Source organism: Sebastes umbrosus, chromosome 13 (assembly GCF_015220745.1).
Source record: "Sebastes umbrosus isolate fSebUmb1 chromosome 13, fSebUmb1.pri, whole genome shotgun sequence".
Classification (NCBI taxonomy): Eukaryota; Metazoa; Chordata; class Actinopteri; order Perciformes; family Sebastidae; genus Sebastes; species Sebastes umbrosus.
The window spans coordinates 296,137-322,647 of record NC_051281.1 but is presented as its reverse complement, the minus strand read 5'-3'; the positions used below and the strand labels follow the sequence as shown (position 1 = coordinate 322,647).

The 26,511-nt window shown below is 45.4% G+C and overlaps 2 protein-coding genes across 4 annotated transcripts in view; one reads left to right on the top strand and one right to left on the bottom strand.

The window, feature by feature from the left end:
* The window catches only part of enox1 (ecto-NOX disulfide-thiol exchanger 1), an 88,499-nt gene extending 72,156 nt beyond the window's left edge, over window positions 1-16,343 (top strand). For 2 of the 3 annotated variants that reach the window (XM_037789053.1, XM_037789055.1), the window contains 7 exons: window positions 816-933; window positions 1,128-1,327; window positions 2,411-2,518; window positions 5,096-5,152; window positions 7,625-7,727; window positions 15,011-15,096; window positions 15,800-15,937. In XM_037789053.1, coding sequence (XP_037644981.1) covers window positions 816-933; window positions 1,128-1,327; window positions 2,411-2,518; window positions 5,096-5,152; window positions 7,625-7,727; window positions 15,011-15,096; window positions 15,800-15,931 — 804 coding nt within the window. In that variant the 3' untranslated portion in view covers window positions 15,932-15,937. Of the gene's footprint in view, window positions 1-815; window positions 934-1,127; window positions 1,328-2,410; window positions 2,519-5,095; window positions 5,153-7,624; window positions 7,728-15,010; window positions 15,097-15,799 lie in introns of all 3 variants that reach the window. The other variant, XM_037789054.1, reaches the window with a different exon arrangement.
* Window positions 16,344-18,306: 1,963 nt separating this feature from the next.
* On the bottom strand, window positions 18,307-19,568 carry LOC119500374 (glycine-rich cell wall structural protein-like). Its single transcript, XM_037790083.1, has one exon. It carries the CDS (start codon window positions 19,566-19,568, stop codon window positions 18,897-18,899), a length of 672 nt encoding a protein of 223 aa, XP_037646011.1. The 3' UTR covers window positions 18,307-18,896.
* Window positions 19,569-26,511: the final 6,943 nt, after the last annotated feature.

The window sequence follows — 26,511 nt, the reverse complement described above, 5'->3', positions numbered from 1 at the left end:
TCATCGATCAGCTCACCGGAGAGACACAGATATGACTGAATACATGATCTGACTTCTGATTTCACTATTTTGATAATTGTTTAAATGTACAATATTTAATTTTCTGATGCTCTTAATCAAAACAATAATATATAATATAACAACATACCTTACTGATATTTCAGAGTCGTGGTCGGGGCCATAGATTCTAACTTACTGATATTATAGAGCCGTGGTCGGGCCATAGATTCTAACTTACTGATATTATAGAGCCGTGGTCGGGGCCATAGATTCTAACTTACTGATATTATAGAGTCGTGGTCGGGGCCATAGATTCTAACTTACTGATATTATAGAGTCGTGGTCGGGGCCATAGATTCTAACTTACTGATATTATAGAGTCGTGGTCGGGGCCATAGATTCTAACTTACTGATATTATAGAGCCGTGGTCGGGGCCATAGATTCTAACTTACTGATATTATAGAGTCGTGGTCGGGGCCATAGATTCTAACTTACTGATATTATAGAGTCGTGTTCGGGGCCATAGATTCTAACTTACTGATATTATAGAGTCGTGGTCGGGGCCATAGATTCTAACTTACTGATATTATAGAGTCGTGTTCGGGGCCATAGATTCTAACTTACTGATATTATAGAGTCGTGTTCGGGGCCATAGATTCTGACTTACTGATATTATAGAGCCGTGGTCGGGGATATAGATTCTAACTTACTGATATTATAGAGCCGTGGTCAGGGTCATAGATTCTAACTTACTGATATTATAGAGTCGTGGTCGGGGCCATAGTGCTTCACTCTGATGGTTGTGATGTTTCAGGAGCTGAGGAACGCCCACAGCGAGGAGATCATGGGCATCAGACGGGAGGAGGAGATGGAGATGTCAGATGACGACTTGGATGAAAATCCCTGTAAGAGGATGCGAACCGAGGAAAACGGTACGAGAGACCGGAGTCAGTATCATGTTTATAAATCACACATTTAAACACCGACTGCCGGGGCAACCTATGCCTAACCATACGAGCTACCATAAGAGTTACCACAACTTGCGGGTTCCCTTTTAGACACGACTTATTGTCTTAAGATATGAAGCTACACTACTGATCACTTCGGTGTCCTTCCTGTCCTGCAGGACTGTTCGATCAGACTCAGGCGTCTCTGAAGGAGGAGAACGACTCGTTGCGGTGGCAGCTGGACGCCTACAGGAACGAGGTGGAGCTGCTGAGGCAGGAACAGAGCCGATACGGCCGACAGGACGACGATCAACCGCAACCACACGGTGCTGAGGCTCAGATCCAGCTGCTGCAGCAGAACATGCACAACATGCAGCAGGTCGGTTCCTCTAATCCAGATGTTCTCAATCTATTTTCAGTTTAATGTAACTTCATAATAATGTACTGTATTGACGTAGTGTAAAAACGTAACAACGTAACGTAACAAAGTAACGTAATGTAATGTAACGTGACGTAACGTAATGTGACGTGACGTAACGTAACGTGACGTAACGTAGCGATGTAACGTAAAGCAACGACGTAGCGCAACGACGTAACGCAACGACGTAATATCATTTGTTGAACTATAAAAAAGATATGATTTAAATGAATGAATCCCCCCAGTTTGAAGTTCACTGCTCTAAACTCTATATTAACACCAGAATGTAAACTATATAAACTATATTCTGTATATTCTGGTTCTCAGAGATGTTACTTCACCATCTTGTGTTTTTGTTGGATTCAGATTATGATCACAGTAAATCAGCGTAGAGGTGAGAGAAGTGACATGATAGGCTGCTGAGATCATGTGACTGTAGTGAAAGTTAACTTTAGTAAAGCAGTGTCTCTCTCTGCTGACTCGGAGTTCTCCCACAATCCTTCACTCCACTGATTTCATAAAGCAGCACAGAGCTTTGTTAGAGCTCCGAGCTCGTTTGACACGAGTTAGCCTGATGTGACTCGACTTCCTGTCGTTCTCGATCTAAAGTGACAGCGCTGATAGAACAGGACACACACACACACACTGCTGGCTGGTTGTTAATGCGTTGGTTTCTGAGCGAACACCACAACGACTGTCGCTTCTCGTTTGTCACCTGCTGATGTTTCCTGTTTCTCTCTGCAGACGAGCTGTACTGAAACTAATATATGATGAAATTACAGCTCAGAAAGGAAACAAATACATACATGATGAATATTAGTTTATTTAAATAATAAGCTTCCATCTGCACCGTCATCATAGGAGCAGTTTGAACTGTCAGGTTGGGGGGTCACAGAAACTAGATCTAGAGGTACTGTGACGTCTACAACAGAAACTAGATCTAGAGGTACTGTGACGTCTACAACAGAAACTAGATCTAGAGGTACTGTGACAACGGAGGCTTGGTTTAAAGTCTGTTTCTAAAGATGAATGTTTGTGTTGCAGCAACTGCTGAGTCTGCAGGAGAAGCTGAGCAGTAAAGAAGCTGAGCTGGAGGAGGCCAGAGAGGAGCACCGCTACCTGGAGGGGGGGGTGCTCACCCTCAGAGACCAGGTGGGTTCGCTCTGATTGGTCCGCGGGGTTTAACCCACAAACATCAAGTTCTTCTTCTGACAAATAATCACATTTATGAAAACATAACTGTACTGTGACATTAGCTTCTACCTCCAACTCTGCACGAGGAGAAGACGGCCCGTTGTTGTTCCCAAACACCAACAGTCCCAAAAGGATCCCAAAACCCCCCCGAAAAAAAAAACATTAGTGCATCTGATGTCGCTGCAGCGCGTCACATTCCCTCAGATGGTACCAAATGTAGCTTCGTGGGCATGTTGGGCGTGGCCTCTCTGAGGAGGGCGTGGCCTCTCTGATGAGGCCACGCCCTCCCCAGAGAGGTCACGCCCTCCTCAGAGAGGCCACGCCCACCACAACGCTAACATCCGACAGGCTACATTTCCTACCATCTGAGGGAATGTGACGCGCTGCAGCGACATCAGCGGCGACTGAGGCCTCACTCTCTTTTAAAGTGTGTTTTCTAATCTGTGACTAAAACACACACACACACACACACACACAGTGATGGAGGGATGAAGGGGGTTGGAAGGACGGCGGTGCTGCTATGGCAACAACAGACCTGCCAGGATGTTGTTGTGTGTTCTCCTGCTGAGAGGTGAGAGTGGTTCGACCTGAGAGAGTATAAATATAGTGTGGACCAGCTTTAGTTACTGAAACATTAGAGCCGTCAAAGTTAACGTGATAATAACTCGTTAACGCAAATTTGTTTTAACGCCACTAATTTCTTTAACACAACTTAAATAACGCTCCAAACTTGAGCTAAACAAACATTTAGTAGCTCTAATCAGATGTGTTACGGCACTACATAAATCATGTCCCCCCCCCATGCCCTGCAGGAGGCATCGATGGATCCATTACGTCAAACCACAATAACAAGCCAGAGTAATATTTGATTGAACCCCTGCATGTGTTTCATCATGTGAAGAAGAGCTGAATGCTGCAGAGGAAAGAATCAATAGACTCAGATTACCATAGAGAGCAAGCAGGAAGAACATCTGGATCAACCCCAGACATGGACGAGTAAACATCTGTCCAGAGGTAGAAGTAACGGTTGCAGACATTTTAGTTTTGCTGAAATTATTCAGACTTTTTTTTGGGGAATTTTTTTCCCCAACATTTTTGGGATATTTTTTTGAACAAAAAGCGTCACACCTTCACAGACAGTCTCCTGAGGTCAGAGGTCAGGCTGAAGTGGGTCGATCTCAGAGGGTTAAACGTTGAAGCAGCTGGTTGTAGGTGGTATTGTCTCTCCGTCTCTCCGTCTCTCCGTCTCTCTGTGACTGTCGTTGTGTTAATCAGCAGACGGCTGTCAGCCTCCGTGATGACTGAGTGTTGATGATGACTGTACATCAGCCTGTGGAGCCTCGTAGAGTCGTAGCAGCTGTCAGCTGGTTGTAGCCTCCGTCAGGATGGATGCTTCAGGCTGGAGACGGAGGACACGGAGGAGACGGAGGAGACGGAGGAGACGAGTGTTTGGACAGTCAGACGTTCAGACTAAAGAACCGGTCCACCAGGTTCAGTCCTCCAGGTTCAGTCCTCCAGGTTCAGTCCTCCAGGTTCTGTCCTCCAGGTTATGTCCTCCAGGTTCTGTTCTCCAGGTTCAGGTTCAGTCCTCCAGGTTCAGTCCTCCAGGTTCAGTCCACCAGGTTCAGTCCTCCAGGTTCAGTCCTCCAGGTTCAGTCCTCCAGGTTCTGTCCTCCAGGTTCTGTCCTCCAGGTTCTGTCCTCCAGGTTCTGTTCTCCAGGTTCAGGTTCTCAGGTCCTCAGGTTCAGTCCTCCAGGTTCAGTCCATCCAGGTTCAGTCCTACCAGGTTCAGTCCTCCAGGTTCAGTCCTCCAGGTTCAGTCCTCCAGGTTCTGTCCTCCAGGTTCTGTCCTCCAGGTTCTGTCCTCCAGGTTCTGTTCTCCAGGTTCAGGTTCAGTCCTCCAGGTTCAGTCCTCCAGGTTCAGTCCACCAGGTTCAGTCCTCCAGGTTCAGTCCTCCAGGTTCAGTCCTCCAGGTTCAGTCCTCCAGGTTCTGTCCTCCAGGTTCTGTCCTCCAGGTTCTGTTCTCCAGGTTCAGGTTCAGTCCTCCAGGTTCAGTCCGCCAGGTTCTGTCCTCCAGGTTCTGTTCTCCAGGTTCAGGTTCAGTCCTCCAGGTTCAGTCCTCCAGGTTCTGTCCTCCAGGTTCTGTTCTCCAGGTTCAGGTTCAGTCCTCCAGGTTCTGTCCTCCAGGTTCTGTTCTCCAGGTTCAGGTTCAGTCCTCCAGGTTCAGTCCTCCAGGTTCAGTGGTCTTCATGCATGATGCAGGTGTGTGATGTGGTCGTCCATCATGGATGAGCTCGGTGCTGCTCCAGGTGTTGGGGGGTTCCAGGTGTAACAGAGACTCTGCAGCGTGTTATTGACTCCTCTAACTGATCCATCTATAAAACAACAGCAGAGAAAACAAGCGCTCCTCTGCTGCTGCTGAAGCTTTGTTCTCTCACAGCGACCGACCACATGTCCTGTTATCTCTCTTATATATATATATATATATATATATATATATATATATAAATATATATATATCTGTCTGTCTGCAGCTGCTCGGCAGTAACGGTGAGGCTGTGGAGGGAACCAACGGAGAGCTGCAGGAAACGGTAAGAACACACCAGAGCAGCTCTGACATTAGGTATCATAGTAAACTATAAACCTGATGAATCCATCAGTACCAACCGTGGTACTACTACTACTACTACTACTACTAGTACTAGTAGTACCAACCGTGGTACTACTACTACTACTACTACTACTACTAGTACTACTAGTACTATTACTAGTACTACTACTACTACTACTAGTACTATTACTATTATTACTACTACTACTACTACTACTACTACTACTAGTACTATTACTAGTACTACTACTACTACTACTACTAATACTAGTACTACTACAAGTAGTAGTACTATTACTACTACTGCTACTACTGGTATCATAGTAAACTGTAGAACCTGATGAATCCATCAGTACCAACCGTGGTACTACTACTACTACTACTACTACTAGTACTATTACTAGTACTACTACTACTACTACTACTACTAGTACTATTACTACTACTACTACTACTACTACTAGTACTATTACTAGTACTACTACTACTACTACTACTAATACTAGTACTACTACTAGTAGTAGTACTATTACTACTACTGCTACTACTGGTATCATAGTAAACTATAAAACCTGATGAATCCATCGGTACCAACCATGTCACACTAGCTGGTCATGAAGGAGTTAAATAACGCTCCAAACTGACACTAAATGTTGGAGAGGAAAAACTATCATGTCCATGTTCAAAGGGGTCCCTTGACCTCTGACCTCCAGATCAGTGAATGTAAATGGGTTCTATGGGTACCCACGAGTCTCCCCTTTACAGACATGCCCACTTTATGATCATCACATGCAGTTTGGGGCAAGTCATAGTCAAGTCAGCACACTGACACACTGACAGCTGTTGTTGCCTGTTGGGCTGCAGTTTGTAATCGGCTCACGTCTGTATGTTCAACAACCACTCCTCTTTATGGGGATATTTATATTTATAAAGTACTGCAGAGACAGTAGAAGCTCATCTAGATACAGAACAACACAGAGAGAGGTTCACTGACCTGAAACATCACACACATCATGGAGATGAACTTCTAACCTCCAACCTGCTGAACTGGAAACCCTCCGTTATATAAACCTGTTACTGAACGTCTCTGATGCTGCCGGGCTTCATTCAGCAGCATGTCAGTGTGCAGCACTACAATGTACTCAATGTACACAATGTACTCAATGTACACAATGTACTCAATGTACACAATGTACTCAATGTACACAATGTACACAATGTACACAATGTACTCAATGTACACAATGTACACAATGTACACAATGTACTCAATGTACACAATGTACTCAATGTACACAATGTACTCAATGTACACAATGTACTCAATGTACACAATGTACACAATGTACACAATGTACTCAATGTACACAATGTACACAATGTACACAATGTACACAATGTACTCAATGTACTCAATGTACACAATGTACTCAATGTACACAATGTACACAATGTACACAATGTACTCAATGTACACAATGTACACAATGTACTCAATGTACACAATGTACTCAGAGCTCTGTTAACAACACTAGTATTAAAGTATCAGCAGTAGAAGTACAGTTACAGTACCGATACCGGACTCCCTCAGCTGGTCCCGATACCAAACTCCCTCTGCTGGTACCGATACCGGTCTCCCTCTGCTGGTCCCGATACCAAACTCCCTCTGCTGGTACCGATACCGGTCTCCCTCTGCTGGTACCGATACCAAACTCCCTCTGCTGGTCCCGATACCAAACTCCCTCTGCTGGTACCGATACCGGACTCCCTCTGCTGGTACCGATACCGGACTCCCTCTGCTGGTCCCGATACCAAACTCCCTCTGCTGGTACCGATACCGGACTCCCTCTGCTGGTCCCGATACCGGACTCCCTCTGCTGGTCCCGATACCGGACTCCCTCTGCTGGTCCCGATACCAAACTCCCTCTGCTGGTACCGATACCGGTCTCCCTCTGCTGGTCCCGATACCGGACTCCCTCTGCTGGTACCGATACCGGACTCCCTCTGCTGGTCCTGATACCAAACTCCCTCTGCTGGTACCGATACCGGTCTCCCTCTGCTGGTCCCGATACCAAACTCCCTCTGCTGGTACCGATACCGGACTCCGAGACTCCTGATGACACAAGATTACATACTGGTTTATTTTCCACCGCTGTTCTACATCCTCAGTGTGTTCTGGTGTATTAGCTGGTGTGTTGTTATGTGTGTAACCTGTGTGTGTGTGTGTGTGTGTGTGTGTGAGTGTGTGTGTGTGTGTGTGTGTGTGTGTGTGTGTGTTTGTGTGTGTGTGTTTGTGTGTGTGTGTGTGTGTGTGTGTGTGTGTGTGTGTGTGTGTGTGTGTGTTTGTGTGTGTGTGTGTTTGTGTGTGTGTGTGTGTGTGTGTGTGTGTGTGTGTGTGTTTGTGTGTGTGTGTTTGTGTGTGTGTGTGTGTGTGTGTGTGTGTGTTTCCCAGGTGGTGAACGGGTGTGTTCCTTCGCCGTACGTCAGCAGAGAGAGGAGGAGTGATGTCATCATGAGAGGAGCGGTGGCCTCAGAGAGGGAGGCTCTGCTGCTGGGTAAATACACATCTATATCTATATCTATATATATATATATACTGTATATATAATATCTTTCTAGCTGATATCTGGGAGGAATATTTCAGATATTCACCATTAATTAATCGGAGTTATGGCTGTCATCATCTGTTTGTATAATTAAAATAATAATCTCTGTTATAGTGCAGTATAATCTCTGCTCATTCAGCTCGTTCTGCTGCGTTCTGCTGCGTTCTGCTGCGTTCTGCTGCGTTCTGCTGCGTTCTGCTCATTCAGCTCGTTCTGCTGCGTTCTGCTGCGTTCTGTTCGTTCTGTTCGTTCTGCTGCGTTCTGTTCGTTCTGCTGCGTTCTGCTGCGTTATGTTCATTCTGCTGCGTTCTGTTCGTTCTGCTCGTTCTGCTGCGTTCTTCTGTGTTCTGCTGTGTTCTGCTGTGTTTTGCTTGTTCAGCTCGTTCTGCTCGTTCAGCTCGTTCAGCTCGTTCTGCTGCGTTCTGTTCGTTCTGCTGCGTTCTGTTTGTTCTGTTCGTTCTGCTGCGTTCTGTTCGTTCTGCTGCGTTCTGTTCGTTCTGCTGCGTTCTGCTGCGTTCTGTTCGTTCTGCTGCGTTCTGTTCGTTCTGTTCGTTCTGCTGCGTTCTGTTCGTTCTGCTGCGTTCTGTTCGTTCTGTTCGTTCTGCTGCGTTCTGTTCGTTCTGCTGCGTTCTGTTCGTTCTGCTGCGTTCTGCTGCGTTATGTTCATTCTGCTGCGTTCTGTTCGTTCTGCTGCGTTCTGCTCGTTCTGCTGCGTTCTGTTCGTTCTGCTGCGTTCTGCTCATTCAGCTCGTTCTGCTGCGTTCTGCTGCGTTATGTTCATTCTGCTGCGTTCTGTTCGTTCTGCTCGTTCTGCTGCGTTCTTCTGTGTTCTGCTGCGTTATGTTCATTCTGCTGCGTTCTGTTCGTTCTGCTCGTTCTGCTGCATTCTTCTGTGTTCTGCTGCGTTCTGCTCGTTCTGCTGCGTTCTTCTGTGTTCTGCTGTGTTCTGCTGTGTTTTGCTTGTTCTGCTTGTTCTGCTCGTTCTGCTGCGTTCTTCTGTGTTCTGCTGCGTTCTGCTCGTTCTGCTGCGTTCTTCTGCGTTCTGCTGTGTTCTGCTCGTTCTGTTCGTTCTGCTGCGTTCTTCTGCGTTCTGCTGCGTTCTGTTCGTTCTGCTGCGTTCTGTTCGTTCTGCTGCGTTCTGTTCGTTCTGTTCGTTCTGCTGCGTTCTGTTCGTTCTGCTGCGTTCTGTTCGTTCTGCTGCGTTCTGCTGCGTTCTGTTCGTTCTGCTGCGTTCTGTTCGTTCTGCTGCGTTCTGTTCGTTCTGCTGCGTTCTGCTGCGTTCTGTTAGTTCTGCTGCGTTCTGCTGCGTTCTGTTCGTTCTGCTGCGTTGTGTTCGTTCTGCTGCGTTCTCTTCGTTCTGCTGCGTTCTGTTCGTTCTGCTCATTCTGCTGCGTTCTGTTCGTTCTGCTGCGTTCTGTTCGTTCTGCTGCGTTCTGCTGCGTTCTGTTAGTTCTGCTGCGTTCTGCTGCGTTCTGCTCATTCAGCTCGTTCAGCTCGTTCTGCTGCGTTCTGTTCGTTCTGCTGCGTTCTGTTCGTTCTGCTGCGTTCTGCTGCGTTATGTTCATTCTGCTGCGTTCTGTTCGTTCTGCTGCGTTCTGTTCGTTCTGCTGCGTTCTGCTGCGTTATGTTCGTTCTGCTGCGTTCTTCTGCGTTCTGCTGTGTTCTGCTCGTTTTGTTCGTTCTGCTGCGTTCTTCTGCGTTCTGCTGTGTTCTGCTCGTTCTGTTCGTTCTGCTGCGTTCTTCTGCGTTCTGCTGTGTTCTGCTCGTTATGTTCGTTCTGCTGCGTTCTTCTGCGTTCTGCTGTGTTCTGCTCGTTCTGCTCGTTCTGCTGCATTCTTCTGTGTTCTGCTGCGTTCTGCTGTGTTCTGCTCGTTCTGTTCGTTCTGCTGCGTTCTTCTGTGTTCTGCTGTGTTCAGCTGCGTTCTGCTGTGTTCTGCTGCGTTCTGCTGCGTTCTGCTGCGTTCTGCTGCGTTCTGCTGCGTTCTGTTGCGTTCTTCTGCGTTCTGTTCGTTCTGTTCATTCTGCTCGTTCTGCTGCATTCTTCTGTGTTCTGCTGCGTTCTGCTGCGTTCTGTTCGTTCTGCTGCGTTCTGCTGCGTTCTGTTGCGTTCTTCTGCGTTCTGTTCGTTCTGTTCATTCTGCTCGTTCTGCTGCATTCTTCTGCGTTCTGTTCGTTCTGCTGCGTTCTTCTGTGTTCTGCTGTGTTCTGCTGCGTTCTGCTGCGTTCTGCTCGTTCTGCTGCGTTCTGCTGCGTTCTGTTCGTTCTGCTGTGTTCTGCTCGTTCTGTTCGTTCTGCTCGTTCTGCTGCGTTCTGCTGCGTTCTTCTGCGTTCTGTTCGTTCTGCTGCGTTCTGCTCGTTCTGCTGTGTTCAGCTGCGTTCTGCTGCGTTCTGCTGCGTTCTGTTCGTTCTGCTGCGTTCTGCTCGTTCTGCTGCGTTCTGCTGCGTTCTGTTGCGTTCTGCTGCGTTCTGCTCGTTCTGCTGTGTTCTGCTGCGTTCTGCTGCGTTCAGCTTCGTCCTGCTGCGTTCTGTTGCGTTCTGCTCGTTCTGTTCGTTCTGCTGCGTTCTGCTGCGTTCTGTTCGTTCTGCTCGTTCTGCTGCGTTCTGCTGCGTTCTGCTGCGTTCTGCTGCGTTTTGCTTGTTCTGCTGCGTTCTGCTCGTTCTGCTGCGTTCTGCTCGTTCTGCTGCGTTCTTCTGTGTTCTGCTGCGTTCTGCTCGTTCTGTTCATTCTGCTCGTTCTGCTGTGTTCTGCTGTGTTCTGCTGCGTTCTGCTGCGTTCTGCTGCGTTCTTCTGCGTTCTTCTGCGTTCTGCTGTGTTCTGCTGCGTTCTTCCGCGTTCTGCTCGTTCTGCTGCGTTCTGCTGCGTTCTGTTCGTTCTGCTGCGTTCTGCTCGTTCTGCTGCGTTCTGTTCGTTCTGCTGCGTTCTGCTGCGTTCTGCTCGTTCTGCTGCGTTCTGCTGCGTTCTGTTCTTTCTGCTGCGTTCTGCTGCGTTCTTCTGCGTTCTTCTGTGTTCTGCTGTGTTCTGCTGCGTTCTTCCGCGTTCTGCTCGTTCTGCTGCGTTCTGCTGCGTTCTGTTCGTTCTGCTGCGTTCTGCTCGTTCTGTTCGTTCTGCTCGTTCTGCTGCGTTCTTCTGCGTTCTGTTCGTTCTGCTCGTTCTGCTGCGTTCTTCTGCGTTCTGTTCGTTCTGCTGCGTTCTGCTGCGTTCTGCTGCGTTCTGTTCGTTCTGCTGCGTTCTGCTTGTTCTGCTGCGTTCTGCTGCGTTATGTTGCGTTCTGCTGCGTTCTGCTCGTTCTGCTGTGTTCTGCTGCGTTCTGCTGCGTTCAGCTTCGTTCTGCTGCGTTCTGTTCGTTCTGCTGCGTTCTGCTCGTTCTGTTCGTTCTGCTGCGTTCTGTTCGTTCTGCTGCGTTCTGCTCGTTCTGTTCGTTCTGCTGCTTTCTGTTCGTTCTGCTCGTTCTGCTGCGTTCTTCTGTGTTCTGCTGTGTTTTGCTTGTTCTGCTTGTTCTGCTGCGTTCTGTTCGTTCTGCTCGTTCTGCTGCGTTCTGCTGCGTTCTGCTGCGTTCTGCTGCGTTTTGCTTGTTCTGCTGCGTTCTGCTCGTTCTGCTGCGTTCTGTTCGTTCTGCTGCGTTCTGCTCGTTCTGTTCATTCTGCTCGTTCTGCTGCGTTCTGCTGCGTTCTGTTGCGTTCTGCTGCGTTCTGCTCGTTCTGCTGTGTTCTGCTGCGTTCTGCTGCGTTCAGCTTCGTTCTGCTGCGTTCTGTTCGTTCTGCTGCGTTCTGCTCGTTCTGTTCGTTCTGCTGCGTTCTTCTGTGTTCTGCTGTGTTCTGCTGCGTTCTTCCGCGTTCTGCTCGTTCTGCTGCGTTCTGCTGCGTTCTGTTCGTTCTGCTGCGTTCTGTTCGTTCTGCTGCGTTCTGCTCGTTCTGCTGTGTTCTGCTGCGTTCTGTTCATTCTGCTGCGTTCTGCTGCGTTCTGTTCGTTCTGCTGCGTTCTGCTCGTTCTGTTCGTTCTGCTCGTTCTGTTCGTTCTGCTGCGTTCTGCTGCGTTCTGTTCGTTCTGCTGGGTTCTGCTGCGTTCTGCTGCGTTCAGTTGCGTTCTGCTGCGTTCTGCTCGTTCTGTTCGTTCTGCTGCGTTCTGCTCGTTCTGCTGGGTTCTGCTGCGTTCTGCTGCGTTCTGTTCGTTCTGCTGCGTTCTGCTCGTTCTGTTCGTTCTGCTGCGTTCTGCTCGTTCTGCTGGGTTCTGCTCGTTCTGTTCGTTCTGCTGCGTTCTGCTGCGTTCAGCTGCGTTCTGCTGCGTTCTGCTCGTTCTGCTGGGTTCTGCTGCGTTCTGCTGCGTTCTGCTGCGTTCTGTTCGTTCTGCTGCGTTCTGCTGGGTTCTGCTGCGTTCTGCTGCGTTCTGCTGCGTTCTGTTCGTTCTGCTGCGTTCTGTTCGTTCTGTTCGTTCTGCTGCGTTCTGTTCGTTCTGCTCGTTCTGCTGCGTTCTGCTCGTTCTGCTCGTTCTGCTGCGTTCTGCTGCGTTCTGTTCGTTCTGCTCGTTCTGCTGCGTTCTGCTGCGTTCTGTTCGTTCTGCTGCGTTCTGCTCGTTCTCCTGGGTTCTGCTCGTTCAGCTGCGTTCTGCTGCGTTCTGCTCGTTCTGCTCGTTCTGCTGCGTTCTGCTGCGTTCTGCTCGTTCTGCTTGTTCTGCTGCGTTCTGCTCGTTCTGCTGCGTTCAGCCAGTTCAGCTGCGTTCTGCTGCGTTCTGCTGCGTTCTGCTCGTTCTGCTCGTTCTGCTGCGTTCTGCTCGTTCTGTTCGTTCTGCTGTGTTCTGCTGCGTTCTGCTCATTCCGTTCGTTCTGCAGCGTTCTGCTCGTTCTGCTGTGTTCTGCTTTGTTCTGCTGCGTTCTGCTGCGTTCTGTTCGTTCTGCTGCATTCTGTTGTGTTCTGTTGTGTTCTGCTGTGTTCGGCTGTGTTCTGCTGTGTTCTGCTCGTTCTTCTGTGTTCTGCTCGTTCTGCTGTATTCTGCTGTGTTCTGCTGCATTCTGCTCGTTCTGCTGTGTTTTGCTGTGTTCTGCTCGTTCTTCTGTGTTCTGCTCGTTCTGCTGTATTCTGCTGTGTTCTGCTGTGTTCTGCTGCGGATCCCAGAGCTGAACGTCTGAGCTGATTTGCTGCTCTGATCTTTTCGTTTGCTCTGCTGTGTAAAGAACCTCCCAGCTCCAGACGGTTCTTATGCACATTGTGGGATGATGACATGTTTGACTGGAACCTCCTGATGATGGGGATGTTCTGTGTTCTGTGTTAGCAGAACATTAAAGATGACTGAACACATAAATGAAGTGCAGAACTTGACACCTCGTGTGTGGGGGGGTGTTGGAGGGAGCAGTGATGCAGACTGAAACACAAACCGCCTCTTCTTTCTCTTCCTATCTTCTTCTGAGATCACATTCATGCATCTCACTCTGCAGCTCCACAGCAGCTGAATCCATTACTGCTGCTGCTCTTCGTCCTATAAATCCTCCTCTTACTCAGCAGCAGCAGCAGCAGGAGAAGGAGGAGGAGGAGGAGGTAGAGGAGGAGGAGGAGGAGGGAGGACGGAGGACGGGGGACGGGGGACGGGGGACAGCGCTCAGCTATCTGTATTATTTGTAGTGAAGCGGCTGCTTTGTCCGGAGCCGAAGAGAGCAGCAGGAACAGCAGCACATTAATCTCTCTTAGTGAGGCCCAGAAATCCAGATATGAAGGAGAGAGGAGGCCCAGCGCTCTGTCTTCCTGCTCCTCCTCCTCCTCCTCCTCCTCCTCCTCCTCCTCTTCCTCCTCCTGCTGCTGGAGGTTACACATTATACAGACACCTGACTTTATATTCATGTTCATATACATGGATGCATGCCAGGGTGTTACCGCAATACCACAACGTTTCCTCATCACGTTTTCACACCTTTTTCCAGACGTTTTTATTCAGACATATTTCAGACTTTTGTTTGAGCATATTTCTGCCCTTTTTAGGCCTTTTTTATGACATATTTCGGACATACTTCGGGCTTTTTTAAAGATTTTTTTTGGACACATTTCAGAAATGTTTCTGACTTTTCTTCAGACATATAGACATTCAGTCTAGCTCTGCTTTTCCTGTCAATGTGTGAAACCCAAAGTGTTTCCATCCTTTCCTGGATGTGTAGTGTTTAGTATAGTGTGTATAGTGTGTAGTGTTTACCACACTGGATTTAACACTGGAGGGTGCAGGTCGTATCCACGACGACCCTCCAGCGTTTTACACTCTCTGAGCTTTGTTTTGGTTGACGGATACGGAACGGATATGACGTCACGTTACTCAGACTACGACAATAAAAGACATGACGTCACGTTACTCAGACTACGACAATAAAAGACATGACGTCACGTTACTCAGACTACGACAATAAAAGACATGACGTCACGTTACTCAGACTACCACAATAAAAGATATGATGTCACGTTACTCAGACTACCACAATAAAAGACATGACGTCACGTTACTCAGACTACCACAATAAAAGCAGTAACTTCCTTCTACCTCCACATAGACTCAGATGAAGCAGATATATATATATATATATATTTCAACATCATTAAACTTGTGCCCCCCCCCCAGTCCTCCTCTGTCCCATGTCATCAGGCCTGCTGGAAGGAATTGAATTAGGTCTGTCTGTAATTGCCGGCGTTTCGCCACATAAATCAAGGAAATAAATATTGGCTTTGTGGCGTCCTCCAGGGGACGCCGCTCTACCCCCCCTCCGTCTGCATGGCTGCCTACCTTCTCAGGACCTCTCAGTTATAATCAACTCAAGAGCTATTTGTGCTCCGGCCAGCGGTTCTTATGGAGCTGTGAGTTTATTGTGCAGCTCTTCATGAGTCTGAACCTCCTGATGTCCTCTCAGTCTGCTGCCTCCATCAGCCGCTGGGATTACAGCTCTATGAACACTGAGAGGAAACACCTTCACTGTTAAAGCTCTATGAACACTGAGAGGAAACACCTTCACTGTTAAAGCTCTATGAACACTGAGAGGAAACACCTTCACTGTTAAAGCTCTATGAACACTGAGAGGAAACACCTTCACTGTTGGAGTGTGTACTTTGAGCTTAATTGACCTGAAAGACGTGTGACGTGTTAAATAATATCTGTATGAAGTATATGTATTGATTTCACAGGTCTGATGGAGACTTGTCTTTGTAAACATGTCTCTGACAGAGAGACGTGTTGACTCTCACTGTGTCTGTCTTCCTCTCTGCAGGCGTGATATCGACCTTCCTCCACGTCCATCCCTTCGGAGCCAACCTGGAGTATCTGTGGTCGTACATCCAGAGACTGGACTCCAAGGTAGAGACGCTCTCTGCTCTCCTCTGCTGCTCTGGCAGTAAAATACACAACACACAACACACAACACACAACACACAACACACAATACACAATACACAACACACAACACACAATCACTCTGAATATTACCGTCTTTTTAGATTTATTATGGATAATTTGTATTTAATAAATTCAACATATGTTTTTTTATATAAAATCTTAATTTTGAAAGTAACTCCAGCTAATATAATTGCAAAAAAAAAAAAATTGTAATATTGTATTTATTATATAAATAATAGGGCTGTCAATCAATTAAAATAATAATGAATTTATTTTTTCAGACATTTTTCTGATTTTTTTTTGGACATTATTTTGACAATTTTCTTACTTTTTTAAAAATATTTTTCTGACTTTTTTTGGAAAAAATGTCAGACTTTTTTTTTTACGTTTTTCGAAAATATTTGGAACATTTATTCGGACATTTTTCAGACTTTTCTTCGGACAAAAATCTACACACATTCACATATGTTGAGGTCAAGGGACCCCTTTGAAAATGAACATGATAGTTTTTCCTCTTCAACATTTAGTGTAAGTTTGGAGCGTTATTTAACCTCCTTCATGACCAGCTAGTCTGACCTGGTTGGTACCGATGGATTCATCAGGTTTTCCAGTTTCAGGTGATATCAGTATAATCAACATGTCTCTCTGTCCGTGTGTCTCTCAGGTGTCGGCGGGGGAGCTGGAGCGTCTCATGGTCCGTCTCCCCTCTATGTTCAGACAGGAGCTGAGCGGCGTCGGAGCGACTCTGGAGAAGCGGTGGAAGTTCTGCGGTTTCGACAGCCTCGGGTCGGCGTGACGCCGGCAGAACGCACACACACACACACTGAGAAACACACTGACGTGAACAGATACACACTCAATCTACACGTGTGTGTGTGTGTGTGTGTGTGTGTGTGTGTGTGTGTGCGCGTGCGTGTTCGTCTGTCCCAGATCGGATTGGATATACGGCGGCGTGTCGGACGCCGTGGAGGACACGGGTGTTCACGTCCTGAGGTCAGGTGGAGACGGACCGACTGGTTTCACCTGATCCGGGTCTCTGAACCTGAATCCTGGTCTTCGGTGGTCTCGTCACGGGGACACCCGGAGTATAAAACCCGACACAAAGAGAAGAAGAGTTAAACCAAAGCTGATCCTTCAACGTTCAAATCTGTCAAACCTCATTTATCAACAAAATAAGAGCTTCATTCAGGAGTTTACACACCAACTCTTTAATCTGTCATCAGATCAACTGATCAGAAACATTCTACTGCCCCGACCACGACTCTGAAATATCAGTAAGTTAGAATCTATGGCCCCGACCACGACTCTGAAATATCAGTAAGTTAGAATCTATGGCCCCGACCACGGCTCTGATATATCAGTAAGTTAGAATCTATGGCCCCGACCACGGCTCTGAAATATCAGTAAGTTAGAATCTATGGCCCCGACCACGGCTCTGAAATATCAGTAAGTTAGAATCTATGGCCCCGACCACGGCTCTGAAATATCAGTAAGTTAGAATCTATGGCCCCGACCACGGCTCTGATATATCAGTAAGTTAGAATCTATGGCCCCGACCACGGCTCTGAAATATCAGTAAGTTAGAATCTATGGCCCCGACCACGGCTCTGAAATATCAGTAAGTTAGAATCTATGGCCCCGACCACGGCTCTGAAATATCAGTAAGTTAGAATCTATGGCCCCGACCACGACTCTATAATATCAGTAAGTTAGAATCTATGGCCCCGACAACGATTCTATAATATCAGTAAGTTAGAATCTATGGCCCCGACCACGACTCTGAAATATCAGTAAGTTAGAATCTATGGCCCCGACCACGACTCTATAATATCAGTAAGTTAGAATCTATGGCCCCGACCACGACTCTGAAATATCAGTAAGTTAGAATCTATGGCCCCGACCATGGCTCTGAAATATCAGTAAGTTAGAATCTATGGCCCCGACCACGACTCTATAATATCAGTAAGTTAGAATCTATGGCCCCGACCACGACTCTGAAATATCAATAAGTTAGAATCTATGGCCCCGACCACGGCTCTGAAATATCAATAAGTTAGAATCTATGGCCCCGACCACGGCTCTGAAATATCAGTAAGTTAGAATCTATGGCCCCGACCACGGCTCTGAAATATCAGTAAGTTAGAATCTATGGCCCCGACCACGACTCTGAAATATCAGTAAGTTAGAATCTATGGCCCCGACCACGTTTCTATAATATCAGTAAGTTAGAATCTATGGCCCCGACCACGGCTCTGAAATATCAGTAAGTTAGAATCTATGGCCCCGACCACGTTTCTATAATATCAGTAAGTTAGAATCTATGGCCCCGACCACGGCTCTGAAATATCAGTAAGTTAGAATCTATGGCCCCGACCACGTTTCTATAATATCAGTAAGTTAGAATCTATGGCCCCGACCACGGCTCTGAAATATCAGTAAGTTAGAATCTATGGCCCCAACCACGGCTCTGAAATATCAGTAAGTTAGAATCTATGGCCCCGACCACGACTCTGAAATATCAGTAAGTTAGAATCTATGGCCCCGACCACGGCTCTGAAATATCAGTAAGTTAGAATCTATGGCCCCGACCACGACTCTATAATATCAGTAAGTTAGAATCTATGGCCCCGACCACGACTCTATAATATCAGTAAGTTAGAATCTATGGCCCCGACCACGACTCTGAAATATCAGTAAGTTAGAATCTATGGCCCCGACCACGGCTCTGAAATATCAGTAAGTTAGAATCTATGGCCCCGACCACGACTCTGAAATATCAGTAAGTTAGAATCTATGGCCCCGACCACGACTCTATAATATCAGTAAGTTAGAATCTATGGCCCCGACCACGACTCTGAAATATCAGTAAGTTAGAATCTATGGCCCCGACCACGACTCTATAATATCAGTAAGTTAGAATCTATGGCCCCGACCACGACTCTGAAATATCAGTAAGTTAGAATCTATGGCCCCGACCACGACTCTATAATATCAGTAAGTTAGAATCTATGGCCCCGACCACGACTCTATAATATCAGTAAGTTAGAATCTATGGCCCCGACCACGACTCTATAATATCAGTAAGTTAGAATCTATGGCCCCGACCACGACTCTGAAATATCAGTAAGTTAGAATCTATGGCCCCGACCACGACTCTATAATATCAGTAAGTTAGAATCTATGGCCCCGACCACGACTCTGAAATATCAGTAAATTAGAATCTATGGCCCCGACCACGGCTCTGAAATACTGAATATATATATATACAGAATATTGACAGTTCTGGAGTTGGTGCGTAAACACAACATTTTTATTTGGGCCAACATGTTTGGATGAAATCAACGAAGGTTCCAGGTTTAAATCTTCGGACTAACTCTGAGGTTTGGAGTTTTATCTTCCTGCAGAGATCATGGATGGAAACTGAAGGAGGAGAAAGGACATGTTATTTGGGGAGTCCGGCTCCGGGATGGAAACACGAGAGACTGGTGGAGTTTTTAAAGACGATATGAGACTGAATCATTCCTCTTAAGTTATTCATTATGTACGAAGAAGCTGAAGTTCTAAACTGTTTAAATCAGATTAAATGAATAAAGATGATTTTAAATGAGAGTAAATGACAGATCAGTGAGTTATCTTCTGGATGAAGACGAGGAGATGAAGATGATGAAGAGGAGGAGACGTTGTGGTGAGTTTGTTGTTGTTTCTGTCCTGTTGGAATGAGACGAGTCTGAGTGTCCAAGTTCTGTTCTTACTTCTTCAATTCAGTTTAAAAGAGCTGCTGTAACGTAGCCAACTCGCCGTTTACGTGCAATGCATCCTGGTCCATCTCCAGGTCCGCCTCCTGGTCCGCCTCCTGGTTCACCTCCAGGTCCGCCTCCTGGTCCGCCTCCTGGTCCGCCTCCTGGTTCGCCTCCAGGTCCGCCTCCTGTTCCGCCTCCTGGTTCACCTCCAGGTCCGCCTCCTGGTCCACCTCCTGGTTCACCTCCTGGTCCACCTCCTGGTCCTCCTGGTCCGCCTCCTGGTTCACCTCCAGGTCCGCCTCCTGTTCCGCCTCCTGGTTCACCTCCAGGTCCGCCTCCTGGTCCGCCTCCTGGTCCGCCTCCTGGTTCACTTCCAGGTCCGCCTCCTGTTCCGCCTCCTGGTTCACCTCCAGGTCCGCCTCCTGGTCCACCTCCTGGTTCACCTCCTGGTCCACCTCCTGGTTCTCCTGGTCCGCCTCCTGGTTCACCTCCAGGTCCGCCTCCTGTTCCGCCTCCTGGTTCACCTCCAGGTCCGCCTCCTGGTCCGCCTCCTGGTTCACTTCCAGGTCCGCCTCCTGTTCCGCCTCCTGGTCCACCTCCTGGTTCACCTCCTGGTCCACCTCCTGGTCCTCCTGGTCCGTCTCTGCAAAGTACCAGTAGTTTAACTAGAGTTGAGTGTCTGTAGTCGTCCATCAGGCTGACAGGAGGATGTGAGAGGCTGCTGATGAAACCCGGAGGAACGGGTGAAATAGTGGAGCAGAGCTTCAGTCTATGGTAAACAGAGTTATATATAGTTATATATAGTTATATATATAGTTATATATATATATAACTATATACTGTAGAACACTGTAAAACATAATAATTATTATTGTGTATGATATATATTTATATAAAATGATAAAAAGTGTGTTTTTGTAATAATCAACTAGACTAAAAAAGATAAAACACGCTGCTGATTGGTTCTCTGGTCAGGCAGCGATGTGATTGGTTCTCTGGACAAACAGCGATGTGATTGGTTCTCTGGTCAGGCAGCGATGTGATTGGTTCTCTGGTCAGGCAGCGATGTGATTGGTTCTCTGGTCAGGCAGCGATGTGATTGGTTCTCTGGTCAGGCAGTGATGTGATTGGTTCTCTGGTCAGGCAGTGATGTGATTGGTTCTCTGGACAAACAGCGATGTGATTGGTTCTCTGGTCAGGCAGCGATGTGATTGGTTCTCTGGTCAGGCAGTGATGTGATTGGTTCTCTGGTCAGGCAGCGATGTGATTGGTTCTCTGGACAAACAGCGATGTGATTGGTTCTCTGGTCAGGCAGCGATGTGATTGGTTCTCTGGTCAGGCAGTGATGTGATTGGTTCTCTGGACAAACAGCGATGTGATTGGTTCTCTGGACAAACAGCGATGTGATTGGTTCTGGGGGGGGACGTGTTCACTGGCCTTAAAATGACTCTATAAACTAAGAAGTTAGAGGAAGTAGACACGTGGGACTACGTCCACTTTTCAAAATAAGGTGTTAAAGGGAACTGTAGATACTAAATACATCTATGGAAATCAGATTGATGGATTATATTCAGCAGAAGTATAAAACATTATAAATGAAGAAGAAAGTCCCACTAATCTGAGAGGGAAACGTCTTTATTCTTTGATTTGTTGGGTTGCTGGATAATAAATAATTCCTGCCATTGATCCTGATCTATTTGACTTCAGGACGTCTCTGACTACAGACATGATGAGAGTCAAACATTTACTGGATTCATTTAGAGATTTTACAAAGTAAAAGTCTCTAGAAGTGATGATTCAACTTGTTCCCTTCATGGTCTAGAGGTTAACAAGTTAATGCATTTATATTAGAGTCAGTTCAGACTACGTGGCGTTCAATGACCCCTAAAGCGAGAACGCTGTTGTTTTTGTTGTTGAAATAACTTCATTCATACGCCGTATTTAATACATTCATGTCTTTATTTCTATTCTCTAATTCATGATAATGATTTTATTAATGTGAACCGACATAATCTCATCACGAGACGCCGTCCCTTTAATTACTGCTGTCACCACTTCCAGTGCGTTTCTTCATTTCTTCAGTTCAACCTCGTGACCCTGATGAATTAAAACAGTTAGTTCATCATCATCCTGATGTTACACAGCTGCTGTCAGCTGGGATGAAGAGAGAGTGTCATATTAGTTTCTATTATTAAATCAGAGACAGCAGCGTGTCCTCTCACAGAGACGGAGACGGAGACAGACAGCCCCTCTGCTGCTGTTTGTCCAGCGGTTAAAGACGTGTTTCCTCTCTGTTTCGCCGCCGGGCTCCTGAACGGGGATCAGATCTCACCGTGGTCGCCGCGGCTCGCTGCAGTATTCATGTCTCTGTTAGTTTTACTGTGTCAACATTCTCTGTCTGAGGAGACCCATGATGTGTTCACAGCTGGCAGCAGCTGCATTCCCTCATTCACCAGCTCATCTATTCATTATAGACGGGTTTCTTCTCTACTAACATTACTTCATGGTTTGTGGGCATTCAGGGAGTCACAAGATTGAAGTCGACCTAATGTCGTCACGATTCCGAACTACTGACTTGGATCCGATACGCTACATAAATATCTGGATACCGATACTGAACCGATACCGAACCAATACTGAACTGGTACTGAACCGATACCGAACCGGTACTGAACCGATACCGAACCGATACTGAACCGATACCGAACCGATAGATACTGACCCGATAGATACTGAACCGATACTGAACCGATACCGAACCGATAGATACTGACCCGATAGATACTGAACCGATACTGAACCGATTCCACGGCAAAAACCTAAAACATCAGGAAAAGTAACATAGATAATAGATGAATATGGAACTTGTAATTATTTTTGTATTAAGTAAAAATGTTAAAATGATTTCATTAAAACATGTAAATGATCTGCAGTAATCTGATGTTCTTCAGTTTATGAGATTTCTTTGATAGTTCATTTTATATTTGTATTTATTTTTGATAATATACACATATTTACATTTCATCTTCTTATTTCTGTTTTTCTTATAACTTCTCTATGTTTATATATATATATATTTATATTTATATGTTTATTCTAAAATGGAACAACTGTAATTTCCTCCGGGGATCAATAAAGTATTTCTGATTATTAAACAGTGATTAAGGCTTTTTTTTAATAAAACAACTACTTAGTTAGGTTCACTTATAAATAGATAAGTAAATAGTTATAATAGTATGCATATTTATGTTTTTATTGTTCAACACATCTCAGTAGGATATGACAATGAAATATAAATAATGTAGTTTTACTGTTGTCTCTTTGTAGAGGACGTTTTACTGTTGTCTCTTTGTAGAGGACGTTTTACTGTTGTCTCTTTGTAGGAGGACGTTTTACTGTTGTCTCTCTGTAGGAGGACGTTTTACTGTTGTCTCTTTGTAGAGGACGTTTTACTGTTGTCTCTTTGTAGAGGACGTTTTACTGTTGTCTCTTTGTAGAGGACGTTTTACTGTTGTCTCTTTGTAGAGGACGTTTTACTGTTGTCTCTTTGTAGAGGACGTTTTACTGTTGTCTCTTTGTAGGAGGATGTTTTACTGTTGTCTCTTTGTAGAGGACGTTTTACTGTTGTCTCTTTGTAGAGGACGTTTTACTGTTGTCTCTTTGTAGGAGGATGTTTTACTGTTGTCTCTTTGTAGGAGGACGTTTTACTGTCTCTTTGTAGAGGACGTTTTACTGTTGTCTCTTTGTAGGAGGACGTTTTACTGTTGTCTCTTTGTAGAGGACGTTTTACTGTTGTCTCTTTGTAGAGGACGTTTTACTGTTGTCTCTTTGTAGGAGGACGTTTTACTGTTGTCTCTTTGTAGGAGGATGTTTTACTGTTGTCTCTTTGTAGAGGACGTTTTACTGTTGTCTCTTTGTAGAGGACGTTTTACTGTTGTCTCTTTGTAGAGGACGTTTTACTGTTGTCTCTTTGTAGTAGGACGTTTTACTGTTGTCTCTTTGTAGGAGGACGTTTTACTGTTGTCTCTTTGTAGGAGGACGTTTTACTGTCTCTTTGTAGAGGACGTTTTACTGTTGTCTCTTTGTAGAGGACGTTTTACTGTTGTCTCTTTGTAGGAGGACGTTTTACTGTTGTCTCTTTGTAGAGGACGTTTTACTGTTGTCTCTTTGTAGAGGACGTTTTACTGTTGTCTCTTTGTAGAGGACGTTTTACTGTTGTCTCTTTGTAGGAGGACGTTTTACTGTTGTCTCTTTGTAGGAGGATGTTTTACTGTTGTCTCTTTGTAGAGGACGTTTTACTGTTGTCTCTTTGTAGAGGACGTTTTACTGTTGTCTCTTTGTAGAGGACGTTTTACTGTTGTCTCTTTGTAGGAGGATGTTTTACTGTTGTCTCTTTGTAGAGGACGTTTTACTGTTGTCTCTTTGTAGTAGGATGTTTTACTGTTGTCTCTTTGTAGGAGGACGTTTTACTGTTGTCTCTTTGTAGAGGACGTTTTACTGTTGTCTCTTTGAAGGCGGACGTTTTACTGTTGTCTCTTTGTAGAGGACGTTTTACTGTTGTCTCTTTGTAGAGGACGTTTTACTGTTGTCTCTTTGTAGAGGACGTTTTACTGTTGTCTCTTTGTAGAGGACGTTTTACTGTTGTCTCTTTGTAGGAGGACGTTTTACTGTTGTCTCTTTGTAGAGGACGTTTTACTGTTGTCTCTTTGTAGGAGGATGTTTTACTGTTGTCTCTTTGTAGAGGACGTTTTACTGTTGTCTCTTTGTAGAGGACGTTTTACTGTTGTCTCTTTGTAGGAGGACGTTTTACTGTTGTCTCTTTGTAGAGGACGTTTTACTGTTGTCTCTTTGTAGGAGGACGTTTTACTGTTGTCTCTTTGTAGGAGGATGTTTTACTGTTGTCTCTTTGTAGAGGACGTTTTACTGTTGTCTCTTTGTAGAGGACGTTTTACTGTTGTCTCTTTGTGGGAGGACGTTTTACTGTTGTCTCTTTGTAGGAGGACGTTTTACTGTTGTCTCTTTGTAGGAGGATGTTTTACTGTTGTCTCTTTGTAGAGGACGTTTTACTGTTGTCTCTTTGTAGAGGACGTTTTACTGTTGTCTCTTTGTAGGAGGACGTTTTACTGTTGTCTCTTTGTAGGAGGATGTTTTACTGTTGTCTCTTTGTAGGAGGATGTTTTACTGTTGTCTCTTTGTAGGAGGACGTTTTACTGTTGTCTCTTTGTAGAGGACGTTTTACTGTTGTCTCTTTGTAGAGGACGTTTTACTGTTGTCTCTTTGTAGAGGACGTTTTACTGTTGTCTCTTCGTAGAGGACGTTTTACTGTTGTCTCTTTGTAGGAGGACGTTTTACTGTTGTCTCTTTGTAGGAGGATGTTTTACTGTTGTCTCTTTGTAGAGGACGTTTTACTGTTGTCTCTTTGTAGAGGACGTTTTACTGTTGTCTCTTTGTAGAGGACGTTTTACTGTTGTCTCTTTGTAGAGGACGTTTTACTGTTGTCTCTTTGTAGGAGGACGTTTTACTGTTGTCTCTTTGTAGGAGGACGTTTTACTGTTGTCTCTTTGTAGAGGACGTTTTACTGTTGTCTCTTTGTAGGAGGACGTTTTACTGTTGTCTCTTTGTAGGAGGACGTTTTACTGTTGTCTCTTTGTAGGAGGACGTTTTACTGTTGTCTCTTTGTAGAGGACGTTTTACTGTTGTCTCTTTGTAGAGGACGTTTTACTGTTGTCTCTTTGTAGGAGGACGTTTTACTGTTGTCTCTTTGTAGAGGACGTTTTACTGTTGTCTCTTTGTAGGAGGATGTTTTACTGTTGTCTCTTTGTAGAGGACGTTTTACTGTTGTCTCTTTGTAGAGGACGTTTTACTGTTGTCTCTTTGTAGGAGGACGTTTTACTGTTGTCTCTTTGTAGAGGACGTTTTACTGTTGTCTCTTTGTAGGAGGACGTTTTACTGTTGTCTCTTTGTAGAGGACGTTTTACTGTTGTCTCTTTGTAGAGGACGTTTTACTGTTGTCTCTTTGTAGGAGGACGTTTTACTGTTGTCTCTTTGTAGGAGGACGTTTTACTGTTGTCTCTTTGTAGGAGGACGTTTTACTGTTGTCTCTTTGTAGGAGGACGTTTTACTGTTGTCTCTTTGTAGAGGACGTTTTACTGTTGTCTCTTTGTAGGAGGACGTTTTACTGTTGTCTCTTTGTAGGAGGACGTTTTACTGTTGTCTCTTTGTAGAGGACGTTTTACTGTTGTCTCTTTGTAGGAGGACGTTTTACTGTTGTCTCTTTGTAGGAGGACGTTTTACTGTTGTCTCTTTGTAGAGGACGTTTTACTGTTGTCTCTTTGTAGAGGACGTTTTACTGTTGTCTCTTTGTAGAGGACGTTTTACTGTTGTCTCTCTGTAGGAGGACGTTTTACTGTTGTCTCTTTGTAGAGGACGTTTTACTGTTGTCTCTTTGTAGGAGGACATTTTACTGTTGTCTCTTTGTAGGAGGACGTTTTACTGTTGTCTCTTTGTAGAGGACGTTTTACTGTTGTCTCTTTGTAGGAGGATGTTTTACTGTTGTCTCTTTGTAGAGGACGTTTTACTGTTGTCTCTTTGTAGAGGACGTTTTACTGTTGTCTCTTTGTAGGAGGATGTTTTACTGTTGTCTCTTTGTAGAGGACGTTTTACTGTTGTCTCTCTGTAGGAGGACGTTTTACTGTTGTCTCTTTGTAGGAGGACGTTTTACTGTTGTCTCTTTGTAGAGGACGTTTTACTGTTGTCTCTTTGTAGAGGACGTTTTACTGTTGTCTCTTTGTAGAGGACGTTTTACTGTTGTCTCTTTGTAGGAGGATGTTTTACTGTTGTCTCTTTGTAGAGGACGTTTTACTGTTGTCTCTTTGTAGAGGACGTTTTACTGTTGTCTCTTTGTAGAGGACGTTTTACTGTTGTCTCTTCGTAGGAGGACGTTTTACTGTTGTCTCTTTGTAGGAGGACGTTTTACTGTTGTCTCTTTGTAGGAGGATGTTTTACTGTTGTCTCTTTGTAGAGGACGTTTTACTGTTGTCTCTTTGTAGAGGACGTTTTACTGTTGTCTCTTTGTAGAGGACGTTTTACTGTTGTCTCTTTGTAGAGGACGTTTTACTGTTGTCTCTTTGTAGGAGGACGTTTTACTGTTGTCTCTTTGTAGAGGACGTTTTACTGTTGTCTCTTCGTAGAGGACGTTTTACTGTTGTCTCTTTGTAGGAGGATGTTTTACTGTTGTCTCTTTGTAGAGGACGTTTTACTGTTGTCTCTTTGTAGAGGACGTTTTACTGTTGTCTCTTTGTAGAGGACGTTTTACTGTTGTCTCTTTGTGGGAGGACGTTTTACTGTTGTCTCTTTGTAGGAGGACGTTTTACTGTTGTCTCTTCGTAGAGGACGTTTTACTGTTGTCTCTTTGTAGGAGGATGTTTTACTGTTGTCTCTTTGTGGGAGGACGTTTTACTGTTGTCTCTTTGTAGGAGGACGTTTTACTGTTGTCTCTTCGTAGAGGACGTTTTACTGTTGTCTCTTTGTAGAGGACGTTTTACTGTTGTCTCTTTGTAGAGGACGTTTTACTGTTGTCTCTTTGTAGGAGGACGTTTTACTGTTGTCTCTTTGTAGAGGACGTTTTACTGTTGTC